The sequence below is a fragment of the Glandiceps talaboti genome, chromosome 4, assembly GCF_964340395.1.
Source record: "Glandiceps talaboti chromosome 4, keGlaTala1.1, whole genome shotgun sequence".
NCBI classification, from domain to species: domain Eukaryota; kingdom Metazoa; phylum Hemichordata; class Enteropneusta; family Spengelidae; genus Glandiceps; species Glandiceps talaboti.
In genome coordinates, this window is record NC_135552.1 from 773,656 (window position 1) to 798,630 (window position 24,975).

General features: G+C 35.7%; 1 protein-coding gene across 1 annotated transcript in view; it reads left to right on the plus strand.

Annotated features, from left to right (window-relative positions):
- LOC144433575 (biogenesis of lysosome-related organelles complex 1 subunit 1-like) overlaps positions 1-22,810 on the plus strand; it is a 40,792-nt gene extending 17,982 nt beyond the window's left edge. Inside the window, exons 3-5 of the mRNA XM_078121891.1 lie at positions 1,654-1,786; positions 13,940-14,024; positions 21,826-22,810. Coding sequence (XP_077978017.1) covers positions 1,654-1,786; positions 13,940-14,024; positions 21,826-21,845 — 238 coding nt within the window. The 3' untranslated portion in view covers positions 21,846-22,810. The remainder of the gene's footprint in view (positions 1-1,653; positions 1,787-13,939; positions 14,025-21,825) is intronic.
- Positions 22,811-24,975: the final 2,165 nt, after the last annotated feature.

A 24,975-nucleotide genomic window follows, 5' to 3' on the forward strand; every position in this document is an offset into this window, starting at 1 on the left:
TATTACATATTGGGTTAGTATTACATATTGGGTTAAGATGTTATTACATATTGGGTTAAGATGTTATTACATATTGGGTTAAGTTGTTATTACATATTGGGTTAGTATTACATATTGGGTTAAGATGTTATTACATATTGGGTTAGTATTACATATTGGGTTAAGTTGTTATTACATATTGGGTTAGTATTACATATTGGGTTAAGATGTTATTACATATTGGGTTAAGATGTTATTACATATTGGGTTAAGTTGTTATTACATATTGGGTTAGTATTACATATTGGGTTAAGTTGTTATTACATATTGGGTTAGTATTACATATTGGGTTAAGATGTTATTACATATTGGGTTAAGATGTTATTACATATTGGGTTAAGATGTTATTACATATTGGGTTAAGTTGTTATTACATATTGGGTTAGTATTACATATTGGGTTAAGTTGTTATTACATATTGGGTTAAGTTGTTATTACATATTGGGTTAAGATGTTATTACATATTGGGTTAAGATGTTATTACATATTGGGTTAGTATTACATATTGGGTTAAGTTGTTATTACATATTGGGTTAGTATTACATATTGGGTTAAGATGTTATTACATATTGGGTTAAGATGTTATTACATATTGGGTTAGTATTACATATTGGGTTAAGATGTTATTACATATTGGGTTAAGATGTTATTACATATTGGATTAGTATTACATATTGGGTTAAGTTGTTATTACATATTGGGTTAGTATTACATATTGGGTTAAGATGTTATTACATATTGGGTTAAGATGTTATTACATATTGGGTTAAGATGTTATTACATATTGGGTTAGTATTACATATTGGGTTAAGTTGTTATTACATATTGGGTTAGTATTACATATTGGGTTAAGATGTTATTACATATTGGGTTAAGATGTTATTACATATTGGGTTAAGATGTTATTACATATTGGGTTAGTGAAATATATTGACTTATATTCCAAAATAACACTGGTGATGAGAAGGTAAATGAATGAGCATTGCAAAATTGTATGTAGATATGCCTAGCAACAAGACCATGCACATAATAACATTAAATGATGGCATATATTGCAGATATAACACCATGGATGGGTAGGCATGGGAATAAATCTAAAAAGAGAATGTGTGCAAATATGTCTAACAATAAACCACTTAATCATTACAGAAAATTAAAGTGTGCTATCAACAGTTGTACTACAGTGCCATTGGTGCTTTTATTTCCAAATTCTTCTATCTGTTGATTGTGTATTAAAGTCTGCAAAAAACAAACATCTTCAAAGGAGTGCAATTTAAAGAGCTGATTTCAAAATTATCTTTCTTATCATAGTGGTACAATTCACAAACTCTGAATCTTGTAATTGTAATGTCATGTACATGGATGATTTCATTGTTTTCATAGGGTGCCACAGCCCTACCAGAATCCAATATGTGAATATTGTAATGACATGTATATGGATGATTTCATTGTTTTCATAGGGTGCCACAGCCCTACCAGAATCCAATATGTGAATATTGTAATGACATGTACATGGATGATTTCATTGTTTTCATAGGGTGCCACAGCCCTACCAGAATCCAATATGTGAATATTGTAATGACATGTATATGGATGATTTCATTGTTTTCATAGGGTGTCTCAGGCCTACCAGAATCAGAAAAAGTTAGATGCAGAAGCCAAACAACTGCAATCACATGCAGCACAGTTTACAAAACAGACAATGCAATGGCTCCAAATGGTAGAGGGTTTCAACCAAGCACTCAAAGTAAGTTTAGGCTACTGTTGCTATCTTTGCCACAGAACTGTACACTATTGAGAGCAAACAACCTCCCAAGTCACACAAGTAATGCCAGGATAAAATTCATGGAACTCGAGGGGGTCTCACAGTAACCTCACTTGGTAAAACTTGACAAAACATGCCTACATGATTACATTGTTTTCTTAGGGTGTCCCAGGCCTACCAGAATCCAATATGTGAATATTGTAATGGCATGTACATGGATGATTCCATTGTTTTCATAGGGTGACATGTACACTATTCTTAAGGAGATTCGGCTAAAGCAGCGATCAGATCCTTGGATCACCAGTGACATATTAGACCTCATTAGCCAGAGGGACAAATATTTTACCAAATTCAGAAGGTCAAACGATATTTCGGATTACAATCAATTCCAACATTATAGAAATCAGGTTAGATATAAGAAAGATACAGCTAAATCTCAATTTTATGTAAATGCTGTTAACAATACCAAAAAATTATGGAAAGTTTTAAAAGATCTTGGCTCTTCTTTTAGTTGTAAAACAAAATCCAGTAATATTGTTTTTAATGTTGATAATGGTTTGTGTTTCGATAAATTGAAGGTTGCTGATCATTTTTAGCACAACTGAACTGAGGTTCAGTAGTGCTATAGGGATCGCCCGGCGTCTGTCTGTCTGTCTGTGTGTGTGTGTAAACAACTTAAAGTCAAAAACCGCTGAACCAATTGCCATGATATTTGGTGGGTCCATTACCTTGGGTGTCTAGTTGGGAAATTGTTCAAATCAAAATGATCGCATCACAGGTGTGTGATTTGGGTCAAAAAATGTGATTTTTGGTCAAAAAACTTAAACTCAGAAACTACTGGGCAGATTGGTGCGAAATTTGGTGGGAACATTCTTAAGGGGGTAGAAAGTAAGATTTGTTCATGACATGATGATTCCATCGGTGATATGCAAATTAGGGCTAAAAATGTGTCTTTTTGATTGAAAATTGCAGATTGGGCTGAAATTTAATGGGAATGCATCTAGGGATGTATGGACGAAGAAATATTGAGCATACAATGATTCCATGATTGATATGCAAATTAGGTGTAAAAATGTTCATTTTTGGTCAAAAACTTATATCTCAAAAAGTACTTGGTCACAGAGTCTGAAACTTGGTGAGATGTTTCTGAAAGTGTTATTCTGCATATTTTCTCCAAAACATTTTGACAAAATTGGCCCTAGCAACCACGACCACGCCCTTAGCAACCAAATGGCAGTATATTTTGGTCAAATAATAACATCATCTGGTAGGCAAATGAGTGAAAATTCAAAAAAATGTATGCAAATACCCTAGCAACCATGACCACGCCCATAGCAACAGCCAAACGGTCGTGTATTTCACAAAGATAACAACAGGGATTGATAGACAATTGAGTAAGCGTTCAAAAAATGTATGTAAATTTGCCTAGCAACAAGACCACGCCCATAGCAACAGCCTAATAATCACACATATTGCGAAGATAACGGGGATTTATAGACAATTGATTAAACATTCAAAAAAATGTATGTAAATTTGCCTAGCAACAAGACCACGCCCATAGCAACAGCCAAATAATCACATATATTGCAAAGATAGCAACAGGAATAGAAAGACAAATGAATAAACATTCAAAAAATGTATGCAAATGTGCCTAGCAACAAGACCACGCCCATAGCAACAGCCAAATGATCACATATATTGCAAAGATAACAACGGGGATTAATAGACAATTGAATAAACATTCAAAAAATGTATGTAAATATGCCTAGCAACAAGACCACGCCCATGGCAACAGCCAAATGATCACTTATATTGCAAAGATAATATCAGGAATTCATACACAAGTGAATAAAAACATACAAAAATGTATGCAAATATATCTAACAACATGACCACGCCCATATCAACAGCCAAATGATAGCATATATCGTAAAGATAGCAACATGGTTGGATAGGCAACTGGATAGTCATTCACCAAATGAACACTTAATGTTAGCATGGACTACCATATGGATAAACATTATTAAAAACTGTACAGTTGTGCTACAATGCCATTAGCGGTATTTTAATTCATTTTTTACAACTATTGCTTCTTCACTTGTCGATACACTTCTAGCTTTTACCGGTTGCTATGGTGTTTCCCATATTACACAATTTTATCAGTGTAAAGATATCTCAGACAACATGTTTGGTTTATCATCTGTTACAGAAGATCACATTTATAAGCTATTGTATCATGTGAGTGACAGTAAAGCAACAGGTTTAGGCAATATTCCAGCAAGATTTGTAAAAGATGGACCATCAGGTGCTTCGATTATTGCCAAACCCCTAGCTCATAATATGAACATATATATCCATACGGGTACTCTTCCCGATGATTTGAAGAAAGCTAGAGATGTGCCTCTGTACAAAAAGAAGTGTAAAACTGAACCTGGTAATTATAGACCTGTGTCTGTATTGAGTATTGTTTCAAAGGTGTTTGAAAGAATGATGTACAATCAAATTAATGATTATCTTGTCCAAAATAGTTTACTGTATGAATTCCAGTCTGGTTTTAGGCCCTCTTATTCTACCGATACATGTCTAATTCACCTGTCAGACTATATCAAACAAGAAAATGATAAAGGGAACCTCACCGGTATGGTTATGTTAGATCTCCAAAAGGCCTTCGATACGGTACATCATGATATATTATTAACTAAACTTACATATTTAGGGATAAAATAAATATCAGTACAGTGGTTCAAATTGTATCTAACTGGTAGGTCACAAGTCGTTGTTGATAATAATAATAATAATTATTATTATTATTATTTTCTCTACTACCCCTTTCAATGGGAGTATGAGAGACAATTAAAAAATCTTAAAAAATATACACATCAAAAAATACTTTCAAAAAACAACAGATATATACAGAAATGTCAAACATATACATTATACACAAGTGGGAAAAGAATATTTACAACGACAAATGTAAATTGAAAAAAAAACATACATAACAAAAGCAGAAGTTAGTTTCCTGGCAAATGAAAGAAAATATATATGTATATTATTAAATTGGAGATATATTTTTCAAATATTAGATCATTTTTAAAAATCCGGTAATTATTGCATAATTTGTTAGAATGGACCTCACTTTGCCAGTTCTGTAGGTTTATATCTTTTATCCGCAATGCAAGGCTATGTTTTAGCCAATTTGTATTCACATCCTTATAATCATGCCAAATATTTGAGAAACCACATCTGTCGATAATACTTTTGATTTTCACAATCCAAGCCGATTTTAAAATGTCCTGATCGTGTATACACATGGTGCTTGAAAGCTTACATTCCTTGGTATCAATGAGGTGTATCCAGAAATGATGTTGATGGTGTTCAATCTGAATCTAAAGGAATTGCATGTTGGGTCCAACAAGGCTCTATACTCGGGCCTCTTCTGTTTCTGATATATGTGAATGATATGGAGGCTGCAGTTAAGTGTAAACTTATGCTGTATGCTGACGGCTCAGCATTGTTGGTAACAGGGAAGGATATGTTAGAGATAGAGGAGACCCTGAGTATGAAGTTGACATCCGTTAGTGAATGGTTAACAGACAATAAGCTATCTTTACATCTGGGTAAAACTGAGTCTATTTTATTTGCCTCCAAGAAACGTTTGCATACAACTAATAAAATCTATCCAATTGTTATTTATTTCAAATGCTAAGGCCTCAGCCCATCGCACAAAACATTTTATACAGTAGAGAAGAAAAAGAACAAGGAAATAAATATCATTCTACTAATAATTTATGGAAAAGTAATTGAAATGAAAAAGTAAAGCAGGGGATAACAAATACAGAAAATCTATGTTTGCTGAACAAAACTAGTACGAGTGTTGAAAGCTTTATGAACAAAAACTGATCAACTAATAAAATCAATATGCATTGTAATGGGAATGATATTGAATCTAAGGTGAGTGTGTTATACTTAGGCCAAAAAAAAAAGGTTTTGTTTCCTGTCCTCGCGCGCGTCATTCCAAACCATGCGCATCATACGTTTTTATTCTGTTTCCCCTTTATTGTTTTAGACATCACTGGCGATTTGTGAAAATTCATTTGACTACTGTAGATCCACAGGCAGTTGACAACGTTCTAAATGTTTCAACTGTACAAAAATTCTGTGATTGTATTAGTATATTTAAAGGGTAATTAAAGTACTGGTAATTTGATATGATGGTACCTCTATACATTTCGTCTGAATACGTTGGAACATAGCGTATCATGGAGACGCGTACATACATGTTATAAGGATGAACGCGTACTCTGTAATACATGTGTTGTAGAAGCTCGTGAGACAGAACGTCTAGCGGACACACAGACACACATAGTATACACAACGCTATGCGAAGCGACCGAAATTTTCACGATAAGGACAACGTTTTTTAAGAAATTATTTCTTAAATTTCCCCTTTTCTGAGTTCATATAACACAACTGTGGCACATATTTCTATGAATCGTACAATACTTCATGACTACTTTTGCAACGTATGTGTAGAAATAGACAAGGTAGGAAAGCTTGAAATGCGGAAGTGACTAACAATATCCTTCAAACATCATTAAAAGAGAAAACCCGACAAAGCAACGCTACAATTTTATATGCATAGATAAGTCTTTGTTTAATCATGCATTTTACTCATGAACAAACTGAAGTGAGGATTTCTTCTTTTTTTTTTGGTAGTGTTTTTCGATTACGTCCTCTCAAGCTTTCCCACCTTGTCTATATCATCATTCATGTGTATTAGTGTGATATGTGCACTTACGTTCGACTTGGAGGAGAAGCGAACTGCAGAGAATGCGTACGCGTTCGCTGAGATAAACATGATGAACACTACCAGGGAAACACGTTCGAATGTAATAACATGTAAAGAAGACGAAATGCATAGAGGTACATCTAAACAAGAATTCTTTAACTACCGTAAATATATAGTATTACAATCACTGAAAATTTTTTTACAGTTGAAATACTTCGTACGTTGTCAGTTGCCTGTGGTAGATCAGTGAGGGGGATGTTTTATTTTTATATCGCTATGCTTTTGTCCATTCAAGTGTCCGTTGGCAGCAAAGTCTTGCGTCCATTTGGACTTGTCGATGTTGAAAGTTCCACCAAGGTATGCAGATTGTACGAGGGCTTATGTAAAGGTATTCTAAGTTCAGGGGATCGATTTATTCTACCGGAGCAGTACGAACTATGCCGTATTGAGGCTTTGGTGTCACGTGTATATGAAGGAAATATCCAGAGTGTCCCCCTACAAGCAAAACTGGAAGACATAGTGAAATTTGGCAAGTACTTAAAGATCGTTTTGATCGAAGACTGTGACAAAGTGTCACAGCAACCTGTTAAAGATGCCTTCCATGTTCTGATGACTCAAAGACATTCAAAAGTGTGGCCTAAATTTCATAATTTGGATCGCCCAAACAGACGTTTTGAACTCCACAATGCCATTATCAGGTGGTTGCAAGATCGTAACTTGGGATGGCAAAAGCAGTACCAGTCCTTGGGAGAACAGTTTGCCAGCGTTCTTGGGAATGTTTATGGTTGATCGATCCACCAGTTGTGTGTTTCCATACCCCCCCCCCACCCCCCCCCCATGAAAAATGAAAAAATCATTTTTGAAATTACCTTAGGAGGGGAAACAAAACTTCTTTTTTTTTGGCCTTAGGGGTTTCATTGGCTCAGTCTTTATTTGGTGAGATTATAGCTTCTAACATGTTATGAAATGCACAAACAAACTTAAATTTTTATACCGTAATACTCAAACTTTTAATCTGAAAACAAAGAAATTACTTGTCTCGGCTTTGATTCAGTGTCATTTTGACTATGCCTGTTCACCTTGGTACAGTGGTCTCACAAAGAAGTTGAAGGGTAGACTACAAGTTCTGCAAAATAACATCATAAGATACAACTTAGTGCTGCTCCTAGAACACACATTGGATATAATCAATTTAAACTTGTAGGTATGTTTCCAGTAGAATTGAGGGTTGAGCAATTAAAACTCAATCATATGTTCAACATCATAAATCATTGTGCTCCCGAGTACTTAAATTGCAATATAGAAATGGTCCGTAATCAGCACAGTTATAGAACAAGAGCGAGTGAACTGTCATGTGTAGTTCCAAGAGTCAGTGGTGTGGGTAAGAGTTCATTCGCCTACACAGGCATTGGTCTTTGGAATAGTCTCCCACTCTCAGTGAAACAATCTCATACAAAAATAGTTTTAAAAGCCATTGCAAATCTTTTCTGTGGAACAAACTAGAGGTTAAAGAACAATATTTTTGTAACATTTTAATCGTCCTCTCTCTTTTTAATTGTGGGTGTAGTCAATGTGTATTTTATAACTCTATTTGGTGCTCTGTCATGTTTTCTGTAATACATTTTTAGCTCTGCTGTCAGCGAAAGCTGAAAGCGTAGCTTTAGGTATAGGTGGGTATTGAGGTATAGAGAGTAGAGTGAATCATAGGTGTCCGTCAAACTTTTATATTTTCACTATCTACTCCGAAAGTGACAGTCGGAATTCTTCGATATTTGGTGTGCATGTTCCCTGGGGGGAGGCTATTCAGATTTGTTCATGCCAAGTTGATCTGTGCCATTTTCAATTTTTTATGATTTGTTTTCCAAAAATGACATTTTCATCAACTCCTCATAAACTTCAAGTCAGATTGCTTTGATATGTGGTGTGTTGATGCACAGAGGGTAGCTTACTTAGATTTGTTAATTTCAAGTCAGCACGTCTTCTCTTCTATTTTTTATGATTTTTTTTTTGAAATTTGAAAAAAAAATGAATATGTTAATGAGTATTATGACCGACGCCATATTGGAAATCAGTCCGCGAGACTTTAGGTAAAGTGCAACTTTTCAAAAGACACTATTGACGTCAAACAAGCAATGTAATATGTGCTATAGTCTTAATTCTACGCATTGTGCGCCCAAATGACAAATATTTGTTCGAAAAAGGGTTGTAAACTTCAAATCCAATTCTCCATCCACCCCTCCTACAGAATGGTTCATTCCAGTATATGCACCTCATCATGATCAAGTTTGAATGCCTGAACTGAAGTGTATGGGACGATTTTTGACAGAGTCAGTCGTCAATAAAAACGATAATACTCTTTCTAAAATTACCACATTTTGAAAGGGAAAGTACTTTGTGGTTCATTTATGGAGTTTTGTTTTTGTACGATCAATATTGGTGGCAAAATTACAGCGTCAAAATTGCCGATGTGGTAGTTCCGTACGGCGACAATCTCAAGTACCCGGATGCACGAGGGACTAACCCGGAAGCAAGTCGTTACCAGCCATACGTTACAGTGTTAACATCGTCCGAGAAATCGCTGCGTTCAGAATGTCATTATTCACAGAATTGTTTTTTTCGAATGAAAACCCGTCTTGAATTGTATAACTCTAACAAATGAAGACATGTCAAGTTATATTTTGAAAGTTGTATCGCTAGTTTGAGACGATTTGCTCACATACTATCGAGGCTTGGACCTTACTCCAGTTCAGCGGGAAGTTTAGCCAGTCCGATAATTCTTTCTGGTTTAGTTTACAACACTTTTGATCACACAGATTTTGTTTTTGTGATGAAAAGAAATTTAAAAAAAAGATCACTTCAACCATTTCGTTGTGTTTTCTTTATGAAAGGTAATCGAACATGAACGAGTGTTACCACTGTCACAAATGGCTTAGTCCTGCTTGCATGCGGAGTAATCCGGGACTCGATTCTGACAATTGTCCCTCCTCCCTCCGTGTTTAGTGTCAAGTCAGTAATACAGACTCGTGCACCGTCATGTAAGCAGGACTACGTATGGCTAAGAATGACTCTCTTCCGGGTACTTGGGATTGTCGCCGTACGGAAACTAAGATGGCGATTAATACATTTCTTCCTTATATATATCTACTACAACTAGTACAAGTTGAATGTTGTTGACTTGGTAAATTTGTTAGAAAATTGAAATTCAAATTGCCTCAAAATTATTTTAGATCCCTAGTTTATTTCATTCATCATTAACATTTTCCAGGGTTAAAGCTGTAAGACACTGGAATTATTTATAGCCAACCTCAAAATCTTCTTTTTTTTTCTTTTTCTTGTGTGCATTTCCCAGTCATTTTTTTCAGAGATTTTGTGCAATTTTTCATAATAGTAGATTTTTGTTATAAAATGGTGACTATGGTATAAAAGTACAATACATTACCAACTTCTGTGTAAAATGTGTTTTATAGTGAGACATCATATGAAACCAGTAACCACTTTATTACATCGCTAAAACAAAACTGCATAGTGAAGAACTGAACCACTTCTACATGTCACCAAAGTAAAAAAAAAAAAATTTTTAAAAACAGCGGAGCTATTCTGACCGATAGGTTGCTTGTTTTTCTGTACCATTGTTGCCATGGCATTTTGAATGCCACAAGGGAGGATCACATTAGAAATAAGTGTTTTTAAAAATACTTTTATGTGTTATCCTCTGTGATTTTTATACCTTGTATTTTTTCTTCCGTAAGGAAGAGATTTATTAGTGGGTGAAAGGCTGTGTGTGTGTGTCTGTCTGTGTGTGTGTGTCTGTCTGTTTGTGTCATCGTTTTCTCCAAAACGGCTGGCTCAATTCAAATGAAATTTTGTACACATGTTCTGTAGGGTAATAGCAAAAACTGATGCGATTTTAGTAAAGATCCATGAATATTAACAAGCAATTTATAAAATTAATGGTTTTCAGTAATTAGGCTATATCTCAAGAATTCACACTTCAAATTCAATATAATTTGATACATACATTTGCGATACCAAAGCGCACTTGTCCTGAAAATATTATTAGTCCCCGCCGGACGAAGTCTGGGACGGGGACTTGTGGATTGGGTTCTGTGCGTGTCCACGTCCGTCCAGCCGTCCGTCCGTCCGTCCGTCCGTCCAGAGCCCTTTCTTGGAGATGCCTGGACCGATTTTTTTTCAAACTTGTACAGGGGCAACATACAATGGCATACATATGCACGTCCATTTGTTTCATGATACGATCCAATATGGTCGCCTAGCAGCCATTTTGTTTGCAAATTTTCCATGTCCAAAGCCATAACTCAGACTTGCTTGAACAGATCTCATTCAAAGTTGCTATTAGGACAATGTTCTATGACATACAATGATACATGTGCATATCCATTTTCATCGTGATACAATCCAATATGGCCGCCTAACAGCCATTTTGTTTGCGAATTTTCCATGTCCAAAGCCATAACTCATGCTTGAACAGATCTCGTTCAAAGTTAGTATAGGGTTCTGTAGACGTTGCAGAAAAAGACGATGAAGAAAAGGTCCCGAAAAGAACCAAACAACGCGATGATGCGCTATATCATGAAGCCATACAAAATACTAGTATTGTAAATGTTACCATGCAATTATGGTGAAAAATGTGTAATTTTCAGATCCAGACAAGCAGACAGATAGTGGCCGACTACATGCGACAATCGCGATAAAGACCGGAAGTTTGGTACCAATCTACAAAATCAGCTGTTTATCGCGAGACTGTTGAATGAGACGTTTTTATATCACTGGTCTCTTGAATTTACATATTCAAGTACAATTTTTGTGAAGCACTTAGTGAATCAAAATTATATGTCTATGAATTTCGTACATTACTAAAATGCGGTGTATTTTTAGGCAATTCTAATAGCCCTATGCACCACATCAGCAGACGTACTACGCCCAAGAACATAAAATAGACATACTGCTCAACTCAAAGAAGAAAAAATGGGTTATAAATAAACTAAAAGAGCACAGTCAGAAAAGGTAATATGGGCATTACAATCTCTCGAGTCAAATTTGGAGTATTTCTCATTTTCTCTATTGGTTCGGTCATGGTTCAACTGAGAACGGTGTAAAGTTTCAATTCCACAGTCATAGACAATCGACTAGCAACCACAAATTTGAAGTGAAGTACTCAGCAAATCGTTTTGAAGACTTTTGACGAATACATCGTTTTCTGTGAATATACCAACAGCGACAATAGAGGAAAATGGCAACCCACGCATATGATGTTTACGTTTATTTTCGACGTAGTTACGAAAGCATGCCACATGCTAATCATTGAAAAACAGCCTAGATCACTAAAACGCGATACAAAGCATCAATAAATACACTCAAAATTTCAGGAATCATTTTTGACTGAGAGAAATCGGGTAACAATCATGACGAATAAAAACTCTACGTAAAGCGTACGGCAACGATAGCAAACAATAGACAGCTGACGCAATCAATTCTTCTTTTCATGTCATAGAACAACAAAATATACACGACAAAGACGATGTATGCATTTACCTAAAATACTATATATCTTGTTGGGGTCTTCAACCAGTTGAAAACTTCGAAATGGTCGGAACATTTAGTGAAAACTACGGAAATAGCGAGCAACAGTCACCGAGTCACAGTGCGTGTAAACAACTCTGATAGCGGACAGGAAATGTTAGTTTATCTTAATTTATCCAAACACACATCGTACTATAAACATTCAAACATCCTTTGATGTTTGCCACAGTTGCGTATCCTGTTGGTGTAGGGTCTATGGTCAGATCAAGTGATGACAACATGTCTAAAATAGTTCGCCTGAACAGCAATCTGATTAAAATCTGATGTTAGATAGTCTGGTTTTCCTGTATTTACCTTTATTCCATCGTTATTGCGTCTTTTACGTTAGTTTTTTTTTTTTCCTGGGCGAACGCCTTTCCTTTTTTTTGGAAAGGCGTTCGCCCAGGAAAAAAAAATTAAGTAATCACTGGTATATATATACCAATACAAGTAATCACTGGTATATCTATACCAGTACAAGTAATCACTGGTATATCTATACCAATACAAGTAATCACTGGTATATCTATACCAATACAAGTAATCACTGGAATATCTATACCAATACAAGTAATCACTGGTATATCTATACCAATACAAGTAATCACTGGTATATCTATACCAGTACAAGTAATCACTGGTATATATATACCAATACAAGTAATCAATGGAATATCTATACCAATACAGGTAATCACTGGTATATCTATACCAATACAAGTAATCACTGGTATATCTATACCAATACAAGTAATCACTGGTATATATATACCAATACAAGTAATCAATGGAATATCTATACCAATACAAGTAATCACTGGTATATCTATACCAATACAAGTAATCACTGGTATATATATACCAATACAAGTAATCACTGGTATATCTATACCAATACAAGTAATCACTGGTATATATATACCAATACAAGTAATCAATGGAATATCTCTACCAATACAAGTAATCACTGGTATATCTATACCAATACAAGTAATCACTGGTATATCTATACCAATACAAGTAATCACTGGTATATATATACCAATACAAGTAATCACTTGAATATCTATACCAATACAAGTAATCACTGGTATATCTATACCAATACAAGTAATCAATGGAATATCTCTACCAATACAAGTACTGACTGGTATATCTATACCAATACAAGTAATCACTTGAATATCTCTACCAATACAAGTAATCACTGGTATATCTATACCAATACAAGTAATCACTGGTATATCTATACCAATACAAGTACTGACTGGTATATATATACCAATACAAGTAATCACTGGAATATCTCTACCAGTACAAGTAATCACTGGTTTATGTATACCAGTACAAGTTTTGTGTATCAGTATATACTTTTGTGTCTTCTAAATGTCTATTTGGTAATTCATAGACTAGATACTGAATAGGGAACTTGCTAACCCGCTATGGTGAGTGTTGCATTATGGGAAATGTGATAATGAATACTAAGCAATTAGTACTGTAAACAATGTTGATACATTGTTTGTAACCACAAATAATCAATTCATTTTTACCCTGACAATTGTGAGAGGTTAATTTTATCACTACCTCCAGATTAGGTATTACGATAGCCACAGATAATCCCATAGTCCTTTGTGTCTGAGCATGCTCAGTATGGATTGCAAGTTCCCTATTAGAAAAGTCTTTTCACAAACAAATATATATTTAACGCTTGTCAAGGGAGATATTGTCGTACATGTGACATGTTGTTATGTTTTTTTCATTTATAGGAGATAGGTGATGTTGAAAACTGGGCTAAGAGTATAGAAACTGACATGAGAACAATATCCAGTGCATTGGAGTATGCATACAAAGGTTAGAAAAATTACCAAGCAGTATCAGTAACGCAGAATGCTGAAAACTACCAAGCAGTATCAGTAACGCAGAATGCTGAAAACTAACAAGCAGTATCAGTAACGCAGAATGCTGAAAACTACCAAGCACTATCAGTAATGCAGAATGCTGAAAACTAGCAAGCACTATCAGTAATGTAGAATGCTGAAAACTAGCAAGCACTATCAGTAATGTAGAATGCTGAAAACTAGCAAGCACTATCAGTAATGTAGAATGCTGAAAACTAGCAAGCACTATCAGTAATGTAGAATGCTGAAAACTAGCAAGCACTATCAGTAATGCAGAATGCTGAAAACAAGCAAGCACTATCAGTAATGTAGAATGCTGAAAACTAGCAAGCTGTATCAGTAATGTAGAATGCTGAAAACTAGCAAGCACTATCAGTAATGTAGAATGCTGAAAACTAGCAAACTGTATCAGTAATGCAGAATGCTGAAAACTAGCAAGCTGTATCAGTAATGCAGAATGCTGAAAACTACCAAGCACTATCAGTAACGCAGAATGCTGAAAACTACCAAGCTGTATCAGTAATGCAGAATGCTGAAAACTAGCAAGTTGTATCAGTAATGCAGAATGCTGAAAACTAGCAAGCACTATCAGTAATGCAGAATGCTGAAAACTAGCAAGCACTATCAGTAATGCAGAATGCTGAAAACTAGCAAGCACTATCAGTAATGCAGAATGCTGAAAACTAGCAAGCACTATCAGTAATGCAGAATGCTGAAAACTAGCAAGCACTATCAGTAATGTAGAATGCTGAAAACTACCAAGCTGTATCAGTAATGCAGAATGCTGAAAACTAGCAAGCACTATCAGTAATGTAGAATGCTGAAAACTACCAAGCACTATCAGTAATGTAGAATGCTGAAAACTAGCAAGCACTATCAGTAATGTAGAATGCTGAAAACTAGCAAGCACTATCAGTAATGTAGAATGCTGAAAACTAGCAAGCACTATCAGTAATGTAGAATGCTGAAAACTAGCAAGCACTATCAGTAATGTAGAATGCTGAAAACTAGCAAGCACTATCAGTAATGTAGAATGCTGAAAACTAGCAAGCACTATCAGTAATGCAGAATGCTGAAAACTAGCAAGCACTATCAGTAATGTAGAATGCTGAAAACTAGCAAGCTGTATCAGTAATATAGAATGCTGAAAACTAGCAAGCACTATCAGTAATGTAGAATGCTGAAAACTAGCAAACTGTATCAGTAATGCAGAATGCTGAAAACTAGCAAGCTGTATCAGTAATGCAGAATGCTGAAAACTACCAAGCACTATCAGTAACGCAGAATGCTGAAAACTACCAAGCTGTATCAGTAATGCAGAATGCTGAAAACTAGCAAGCTGTATCAGTAATGCAGAATGCTGAAAACTAGCAAGCACTATCAGTAATGCAGAATGCTGAAAACTAGCAAGCACTATCAGTAATGCAGAATGCTGAAAACTAGCAAGCACTATCAGTAATGTAGAATGCTGAAAACTAGCAAGCACTATCAGTAATGCAGAATGCTGAAAACTAGCAAGCACTATCAGTAATGTAGAATGCTGAAAACTACCAAGCTGTATCAGTAATGCAGAATGCTGAAAACTACCAAGCTGTATCAGTAATGCAGAATGCTGAAAACTAGCAAGCTGTATCAGTAATGCAGAATGCTGAAAACTAGCAAGCACTATCAGTAATGTAGAATGCTGAAAACTAGCAAGCACCATCAGTAATGTAGAATGCTGAAAACTACCAAGCTGTATCAGTAATGCAGAATGCTGAAAACTAGCAAGCACTATCAGTAATGCAGAATGCTGAAAACTACCAAGCTGTATCAGTAATGCAGAATGCTGAAAACTAGCAAACAGTATCAGTAATGTAGAATGCTGAAAACTAGCAAGCACTATCAGTAATGTAGAATGCTGAAAACTAGCAAACTGTATCAGTAATGCAGAATGCTGAAAACTAGCAAGCTGTATCAGTAATGCAGAATGCTGAAAACTAGCAAACAGTATCAGTAATGTAGAATGCTGAAAACTAGCAAGCACTATCAGTAATACAGAATGCTGAAAACTAGCAAGCACTATCAGTAACGCAGAATGCTGAAAACTAGCAAGCACTATCAGTAACGCAGAATGCTGAAAACTAGCAAGCAGTATCAGTACTGCAGAATGCTGAAAACTACCAAGCACTATCAGTAATACAGAATGCTGAAAACTACCAAGCTGTATCAGTAATGCAGAATGCTGAAAACTACCAAGCACTATCAGTAATGTAGAATGCTAAAACTACCATGCTGTATCAGTAATGTAGAATGCTAAAACTACCATGCTGTATCAGTAATGTAGAATGCTAAAACTACCATGCTGTATCAGTAATGTAGAATGCTAAAACTACCATGCTGTATCAGTAATGTAGAATGCTAAAACTACCAAGCTGTATCAGTAATGTAGAATGCTGAAAACTACCATGCTGTATCAGTAATGCAGAATGCTAAAACTACCATGCTGTTTCAGTAATGTAGAATGCTAAAACTACCATGCTGTATCAGTAATGTAGAATGCTGAAAACTACCAAGCTGTATCAGTAATGCAGAATGCTAAAACTACCATGCTGTATCAGTAATGTAGAATGCTAAAACTACCATGCTGTATCAGTAATGTAGAATGCTAAAACTACCATGCTGTATCAGTAATGTAGAATGCTAAAACTACCATGCTGTATCAGTAATGTAGAATGCTAAAACTACCAAGCTGTATCAGTAACGTAGAATGCTAAAACTACCAAGCTGTATCAGTAATGTAGAATGCTGAAAACTACCAAGCTGTATCAGTAATGTAGAATGCTAAAACTACCATGCTGTATCAGTAATGCTTTCTAAAACTAGCAAGCGCTATCATGAGTAATGCAGAATGCTGAAACTAGCAAGCACTATCAGTAATGTAGAATGCTGAAAACTAGCAAGCACTATCAGTAATGCAGAATGCTGAAACTAGCAAGCACTATCAGTAACGCAGAATGCTGAAAACTACCAAGCTGTATCAGTAATGTAGAATGCTGAAAACTACCAAGCAGTATCAGTAATGCAGAATGCTGAAACTAGCAAGCACTATCAGTAACGCAGAATGCTGAAAACTACCAAGCTGTATCAGTAATGCAGAATGCTGAAACTAGCAAGCACTATCAGTAATGTAGAATGCTGAAAACTACCAAGCTGTATCCGGAATGCAGAATGTTGAAAACTAGCAAGCATTATCAGTAATGTAGAATGCTAAAACTAGCAAGCACTATCAGTAATACAGAATGCTGAAAACTAGCAAGCACTATCAGTAATGCAGAATGCTGAAAACTAGCAAGCAGTATCAGTAATGCAGAATGCTGAAAACTAGCAAACTGTATCAGTAATGCAGAATGCTGAAAACTAGCAAACAGTATCAGTAATGTAGAATGCTGAAAACTAGCAAACAGTATCAGTAATGCAGAATGCTGAAAACTACCAAGCTGTATCAGTAATGCAGAATGCTGAAAACTAGCAAACAGTATCAGTAATGCAGAATGCTGAAACTAGCAAGCACTATCAGTAACGCAGAATGCTGAAAACTGTAACAAATTTGGATAAGTTACTGTTGTGAAGCAACATGTATCCTACCTCATCACTTGATAAATATTTGTACAGCAGTATTTTGGTTGCTAACCTTTTCAGATCTATAAATGCATCATAATGCATTTATATTATTATTATATTATTATTTATATTTATTAATTTATTTGTTGTTTATTTATTGGTTTGTATTACAAAAGTTTATTTTTGTATGACATAACAGGTATGTAAGAGACCCAAAATTGACAAAGTGTGCATAAAAGTGCCCAGTGCTCACTTTGTTGAAAATGGCAATGTGAGTGTCAAATGAGGAGTCGGTGTAAAACACAGTATAGGCCAGGTACAGGCCAGGTCAGGTTACAGTCTGGACATTCAATCTAATTTGCATATGGTCAGAGTTGAATCACATCAAATGGCGTGCTATTTCATGCGTTCCTTCGAGATGTTATCTATAACAATGCAGTGTTATTTTTAGAATGGTACATGTATAATGTTGCAAAGTCACTGCCCAATCTACAACTTACAAGTGACTTACTCGCATGTTTTGCAGCTTCAAAAAACATAGTTTTATGTGAGATTTTTCCTTATACTGTTTTGTTTGATCGATGTTCATTTCAAGATTTCTCAGTTTCATTTCCTCAAAGAAAACACACCTCATAAATGGCCTGGGCTAAGAGAAAGGAGAACAGGCTAAACATATCACATGCATCATTCAATTTGTTATTAAATTCTACTCCGATGAAGCCCAGCAATGTAAAATCTGTCCATGCACTGATACTCAACTATATCTCTGACCATGTAACCTAGTTTGTGTTTAGAAATTTAGTGCTATGTTCTCTCGACTACTGTAGGTTTTACTGGCCTGTTTTCCATCTGTATACAAGTAAAATGTTATCAAAAAGGTATCATGCTAAATAACTCATGAAATTTGACCACGGTCTTTAATTTTGCTGATAACATAAAATGACAGTCAAACTTTCAAGGCAATTTTTATTTTCGATAATTCAGTTTTAGTCATCATTGATCAGCTAGGAGTTATAATTTCTATGCGATGTTTTAAAAATAATAAACACAATTGGCCCATGTATTTTCCAGATATAAATTTCATCTCATGTGATTTTCTTGTTGCTTGTTTATGTGTAAACATGTTTTTCATCAAAGAACATTTCACTTTAAATTATTTTTTTTGTGTCGAAAATATGTCCCTTGGATAAGTCACGATGCAATCTGTGATCAATCAATAAAAATGTTGTAATTCTTTCCGAACATTTGCTGGAATTTCCACTTCTCAGAGAGCCTTTATTCATAATAATGTTTGTCATGTTGTATTTAAAGATTCAAACTCTATAAAAGCATAAAATTCTATGAATATCTAGACCGAAGTAGGATTTCAACGTTAATGCACGATAAATATGCGCAGACAGGCTGTGCAGACGAATGTCCAGACTGTAGGTCAGGTAAAGACTGAATAGTTTTTTGGAATTCACATTCACATTCACATCCAAAGATCCATCATCTGTTTTTCGCACAACTGAACTGATAAGGTTCAGTAGTGCTATGGCAAAGTGTCTATCTGTCTATCTGTGGGTGTGGGTGTGTGTGTGTGTGTGTGTGTGTGTGTGTGCAAACAACTTAAAGTCAAAAACTGCTGGAATGATTGCTTTGATATTTGGTGGTCATGTTACTTCTGGTGTCTAGTTAGTCCCCGCCAGACGAAGTCCGGGACGGGGACTTATGGATTGGGTTCCGTCTGTCCGTCCATCCGTGCGTCCGTCCATCCATCCGTCTGCAGCCGTTTCTTGGAGATGCCTGGACCGATTTTTTTCAAACTTGGTACAGGGGCAACATACAATGGCATACATATGCACGTCAATTTGTTTCATTATACGATCCAATATGGCCACCTAGCAGCCATTTTGTTTAGGAATTTTCCATGTCCAAAGCCATAACTCAGACATGCTTGAACAGATCTCATTCAAAGTTGGTATTAGGACAGTGTTCTGTGACATACATGTGCATATTCATTGTTGTTGTGATACGATCCAATATGGCTGCCTGGCAGCCATTTTGTTTGCGAATTTTCCATGTCCAAAGCCATAACTCAGACATGCTTGAACAGATCTCATTCAAAGTTGGTATTAGGACAGAGTTCTATGACATACATGTACATATTCATTGTTGTTGTGATACGATCCAATATGGCCACCTGGCAGCCATTTTGTTCATGAATTTTCCATGTCCAAAGCCATAACTCAGACATGCTTGAGCAAATCTCATTCAAAGTTGGTATTAGGACAGTGTTCTATGACATACATGTGCATATCCATTTTCATCATTATACGATCCCCATACCCGACCCATCCTTTATTGTTGTAGGCATGTTCCATGTCCAACAAGCAGACACAACATATTTAAGTCTGTTTGATTAAGGTTCACAAGTGTTGTTGCGTGATCAGAGTAGTGATAATTCCTTAAAACCCAATCATAGCGGGGAGTATGTCATTCTCAATGACTTGTTGGGAAAATTTCAAATGAAAATGATTGCATCAGAGATGTGGGCTTTTGGGTTGAAAATGTGATTTTTGGTCAAAAAACTTAAACTCCAAAATTATTGGGCAGATTAGCATGAAATTTAATGGGAACATTCTTAGATGTGACAAGATTCAGATTTGTTCATGACATGATGACTCCCTTAGTAATATGCAAATTAGGCTAAAAATATGTCTTTTTGGTCAAAAACCTATAATTCCAAAACTATTCAGCAGATTGGGCTGAAAGTTAACAGGGATGCATCTGTGGGTGTATAGACGATGTGTGTGTGTGTGTGTGTAAACAACTTGAAGTCAAATACCGCTTCACCGATTAACATGATATTTGGTGGGTGTATACTTTGGGTGTCTAGTTGGGAAATTGTTCAAATCAAAATGATCTTACCACTGGTGTGTGATTTGGGTCAAAAAATGTGATTTTTGGTAAAAAAAAAAATAAGTAAACTCAACTACCAGGCAGATCAGTCTGAAATTTTGTAGGACGATTCTTAATGATGTTTAGAGGAAGAATTGTTCATGACATGATGATCCCATCAGCGATATGCAAATTAGGGCTATGAATGTGTCATTTTGGTCAAAAATCTTGCAAAGTTACTGAGCAGATTGGTCTGAAATGTAATGGGGATGCATCTGGGGGCGTACAGATGAAGAAATATTAAGCATATAATGATTTCATTAATGATATGCAAATTAGGTGTAAAAATGTGAATTTTGGTCAAAAACGTACATCTGATGTACTTGGTCAATGAGACTGAAACTTGGTGAGCTGTTTCTAGAAGTGTTATACTGCAGATTTTGTTCAAAATATTTTGGCACAATTGGCCCTAGCAACCATGACCACGCCCTTAGCAACAACCAAATGGCAGTATATTTTGGTCAATTAACAACATCTGGTAGGCAAGTCAGTAAACATTCAAAAAATGTATGCAAATATCCCTAGCAACCATGACCACGCCCATAGCAACAGCCAAATGGTGATGTATTTCACAAAGATAGCAGGGATTAATAGACAATTGAACAAACATTCATAAAGTATGCAAATGTGCTTAGCAACAAGACCATGCCCATGGCAACAGCCAAATGATCACACATATAGCAAAGATAACAACAAGAATTAATAAACAAGTGAATAGACATTCAATAAATATATGTAAATATACCTAGCAACAAGACCACATCCATAGCAACAGCCAAATGATCATGTATATTGCAAAGATGACAGCAGGGTTGGCTTGGCAACTGGATAATCATTCAGCAAATGAACACCTATACCTAGCATGGATCAGCAGTAAACATTTTTAAAAACTGTACAGTTGCTAGTTGTGCTACAATGCCATTGGTGCTATTTTCACTACCATTTTTGAAATATATTATTTTAGTTTATGGTTCGACGAGTTGACCGTGGATGAACTGTCTGGGATAAGTTGATATGGGGATGAAGTGACCACCATCTGTTAGTGCCAACCTGGTCAGCACAGACCTAGTCTGGTGTTAACATTAAGGGTGGTGCAGGCAGTAACTCTTTCAGTAGGTCAAGTTGAACTGGTAGAGTTAGCCCCAATGTTTGTCTTCCTAGAAAGCATTTCTTAGCAGTAATTTATGTCTTTTCTGTCTGTTGTCTTTCAGATCACACACCAAGGACATAATGTCAACACAGTTGAACACCAATGAATGTTTCGCTTTATAAAAAACTACAAAGAATCAAAAGTATTTTTCCATTTCAATATATATCTACTGGCAGTATAGTTGTATCTGAAAACACTGCTGTACATGTATTCCGGGAAAAATCCTTTTAGTGGTATAGTTAATTGTGGCTCAGAAGGAGGCTACTGATGTAACATATACTGATAACCAATTTCATTTTGTCATGAGCTATGCCGTTTGCAGGAGTTTGAATAACAGAGATATGGCATATGCTTTCAGTAATCTACAGCTGCAGAAACAAAACATGTATCAAGTATCACTCATTTCTCTGATGCATTAACTTTAAGTTGATTTCAAAAGTGAACTGAAAGTCTGTAAAACTAGAAAAGTGTTTATGTTACAGCAACCAAACTACATGTGTAAATATAAGTAATGAGTACCAATACTGATAGTTATAGTACAGGTCCAAGCCCAATTTAGTGGATTTAACAAGACACTTTTGGGTAGACTTCTGTTATCTTGTCCAAGGTGAAGCTGGGGACAAAACATTTGATGTTTATTCCAAAAGCATCATGTTAAGTCCATTAAATGGGCAATTACCCATACTATAAATCAATAGACACACTTTTAGCACAGCTGAGCTGATAAGGTTCAGTAGTGCTATACACATGGCAAAAGTGTCTGTCTGTCTGTCTGACTGTGTGTGTGTGTGTGTGTGTGTGTGTGTGTGTGTGTGTGTGTGTGTAAACAACTTATTAAAAGTCAAAAACCGCTGGACCGATTGCCATGACATTTAGTAGGTGTATTACCTTGGGTGTCCAGTTCGGAAATTGTTCACATCAAAATGATCTTACCACCGGTGTGTGATTTGAGTAAAAAAGTGTGATTTTTAACACAACTGAACTGAAAAGGTTCGGTAGTGCTATAGCCATGGCAAAGTATGTCTGTGTGTGTGTGTGTGTGTGTGTGTGTGTGTGTGTGTGTAAACAACTTAAAGTCAACCAGATTTAAACTGAATGCCTTCCATAAGGGTAGTCTTGCAATTTTATGTTATATGCAAGAAATTTAGCTCTACATCTGTGATTTTTAGCACAACTGAACTGAAGGTTCAGTAGTGCTATAGGCATGGCAAAGTGTCTGTCTGTCTGTCTGTGTGGATGTATGTATAAACAACTTAAAGTCAAAAAATGCTGGAACAATTGCTTTGATATTTGGTGGTCATGTTACTTCTGATGTCTAGTTGGGAAATTGTTCAAATGAAAATTTGGGTTTTGGGTTAAAAAATGTGATTTTTGGTCAAAAAATTTAAACTCCGAAACTACTAGGCAGATTTGCATGAGATTTAATGGGAACATTCTTAGACGTTAGAAGATTCAGATTTGTTCATGACATGATGATTCCCTTAGTAATATGCAAATTAGGCTAAAAATGTCTTTTTGGTCAAAACCCTATAATTCCAAAACTATTCAGCAGATTGGGCTGAAATTTAACAGGGACGAATCTGTGGGTGTATAAATGAAGAAATATTAAGCATACAATGATTCCATGAGTGATATGCAAATTACGTGTAAAAATGTTCATTTTTGGTCAAAAACTTATATCTCAAAAAGTACTTGGTCAGTGATTCTGAAACTTGGTGAGATGTTTCTGAAAGTGTTATTCTGCACATTTTCTTCAAAACATTTTGACAAAATTGGTCCAAGCAACCATGACCATGCCCTTAGCAACAACCAAATGGCAGTATATTTTGGTCAAATAAATACATCATCTGGTAGGCAAGTGAGTAAACATTCAACACATGTATGCAAATACCCTAGCAACCATGACCATGGGGTTCTGAGGCCTTACTAAAAAGAATTTTTTTTTACCTACTGATATCACCCTTAATTAATGTGTTGATTTATCATACATGTAAAAACTATTGAACTGTTACTTGGCATAGCTATAGTATGAACTACATGTCTTATCAAAAATTACTTTTCTGTGTTTGTGTTTCACTTCTTCTCTGATACCTGTGACCATCACCAAGTTTAATACATGGTGCCAGTCTACATGTGAAACTCCCTTTTGTCTTGCTATTGTTTGAAATATAAATATAAACTGCAGCTAATTTCGACCAACTCAACTCCTTCCAGTTTCGACTTTTCGCAGATGGCACAAACTTAACAGCCAATGTTGAAAAAACTATATAAATACATGGTCATTAAAACACCCCGTAATCTTGTGAATGTAGAGGGCAGTCTAGGAATCGATGGAAGTGAATTGAACAACATCTCCTTGACAACGTATCTTGGAGTTTCTCTTGACATCAATTTTAACTGGGAGTCCCACATCCCAAAAGTTAATTGTCAAATCTATTGTCCCAAAGGTCGAACTTATGTCACTAGTACTACTCCCGACACTTTATTCCAAAATCTATTCTTCTGTATATTTATTTGTCAATGTCAGGGTCACAGACTAGACTAGTTCAGATCAAACTATTTCTGTGGCGTTAACCAAATATGTTATCCTGTTAACCTCCTTTTTGAAATGTACATGAAAATGTTCTTCTGTTTTTGTATCTGGTGAATAAACAATTCAATTCAATTATAGATGTTTGTTAATGTGTGCCCATATCTCTGTTCGATCTAGACTGTAAGATACGTCGTGACGTTTTGCCCTCACTGGCCTCCTCTCTGTTAGGGGTTGGCCGATGTTTGAGGGCGCCCCATCATGGCGTACCTTACAGACTATGTTTGATCTTGATTTGGGATTAGAGTGTCAGATGTTGACATCCTCTGTTACCTTTCTTATCAATGCCAGAATGTGTCAATATAAAATGGAAACTGAGTCCCAGTCAATGTTATGCTTGTATAGTATTGAGTGTTCAGCTAAAGGAATATCACATACACTGTTGTGTGACTGTAACATGATTATTAAAGTGGCACAAACTGAGTACTTTCATCTTTCAACAAACCTTTGACCTAACTTTATTTAAATTACAGTCCAGTTGTTGGAAATGTAACATTTTAAAGCTGCACTGGCTGTAGTTGGACTGTTGAAAAAAAATGTTTTGTTAGGTACAATAACTTACATTTGTTTATACTAACATAATATTGTACACTGAACAATATCACATCATTTGTGTTAGGT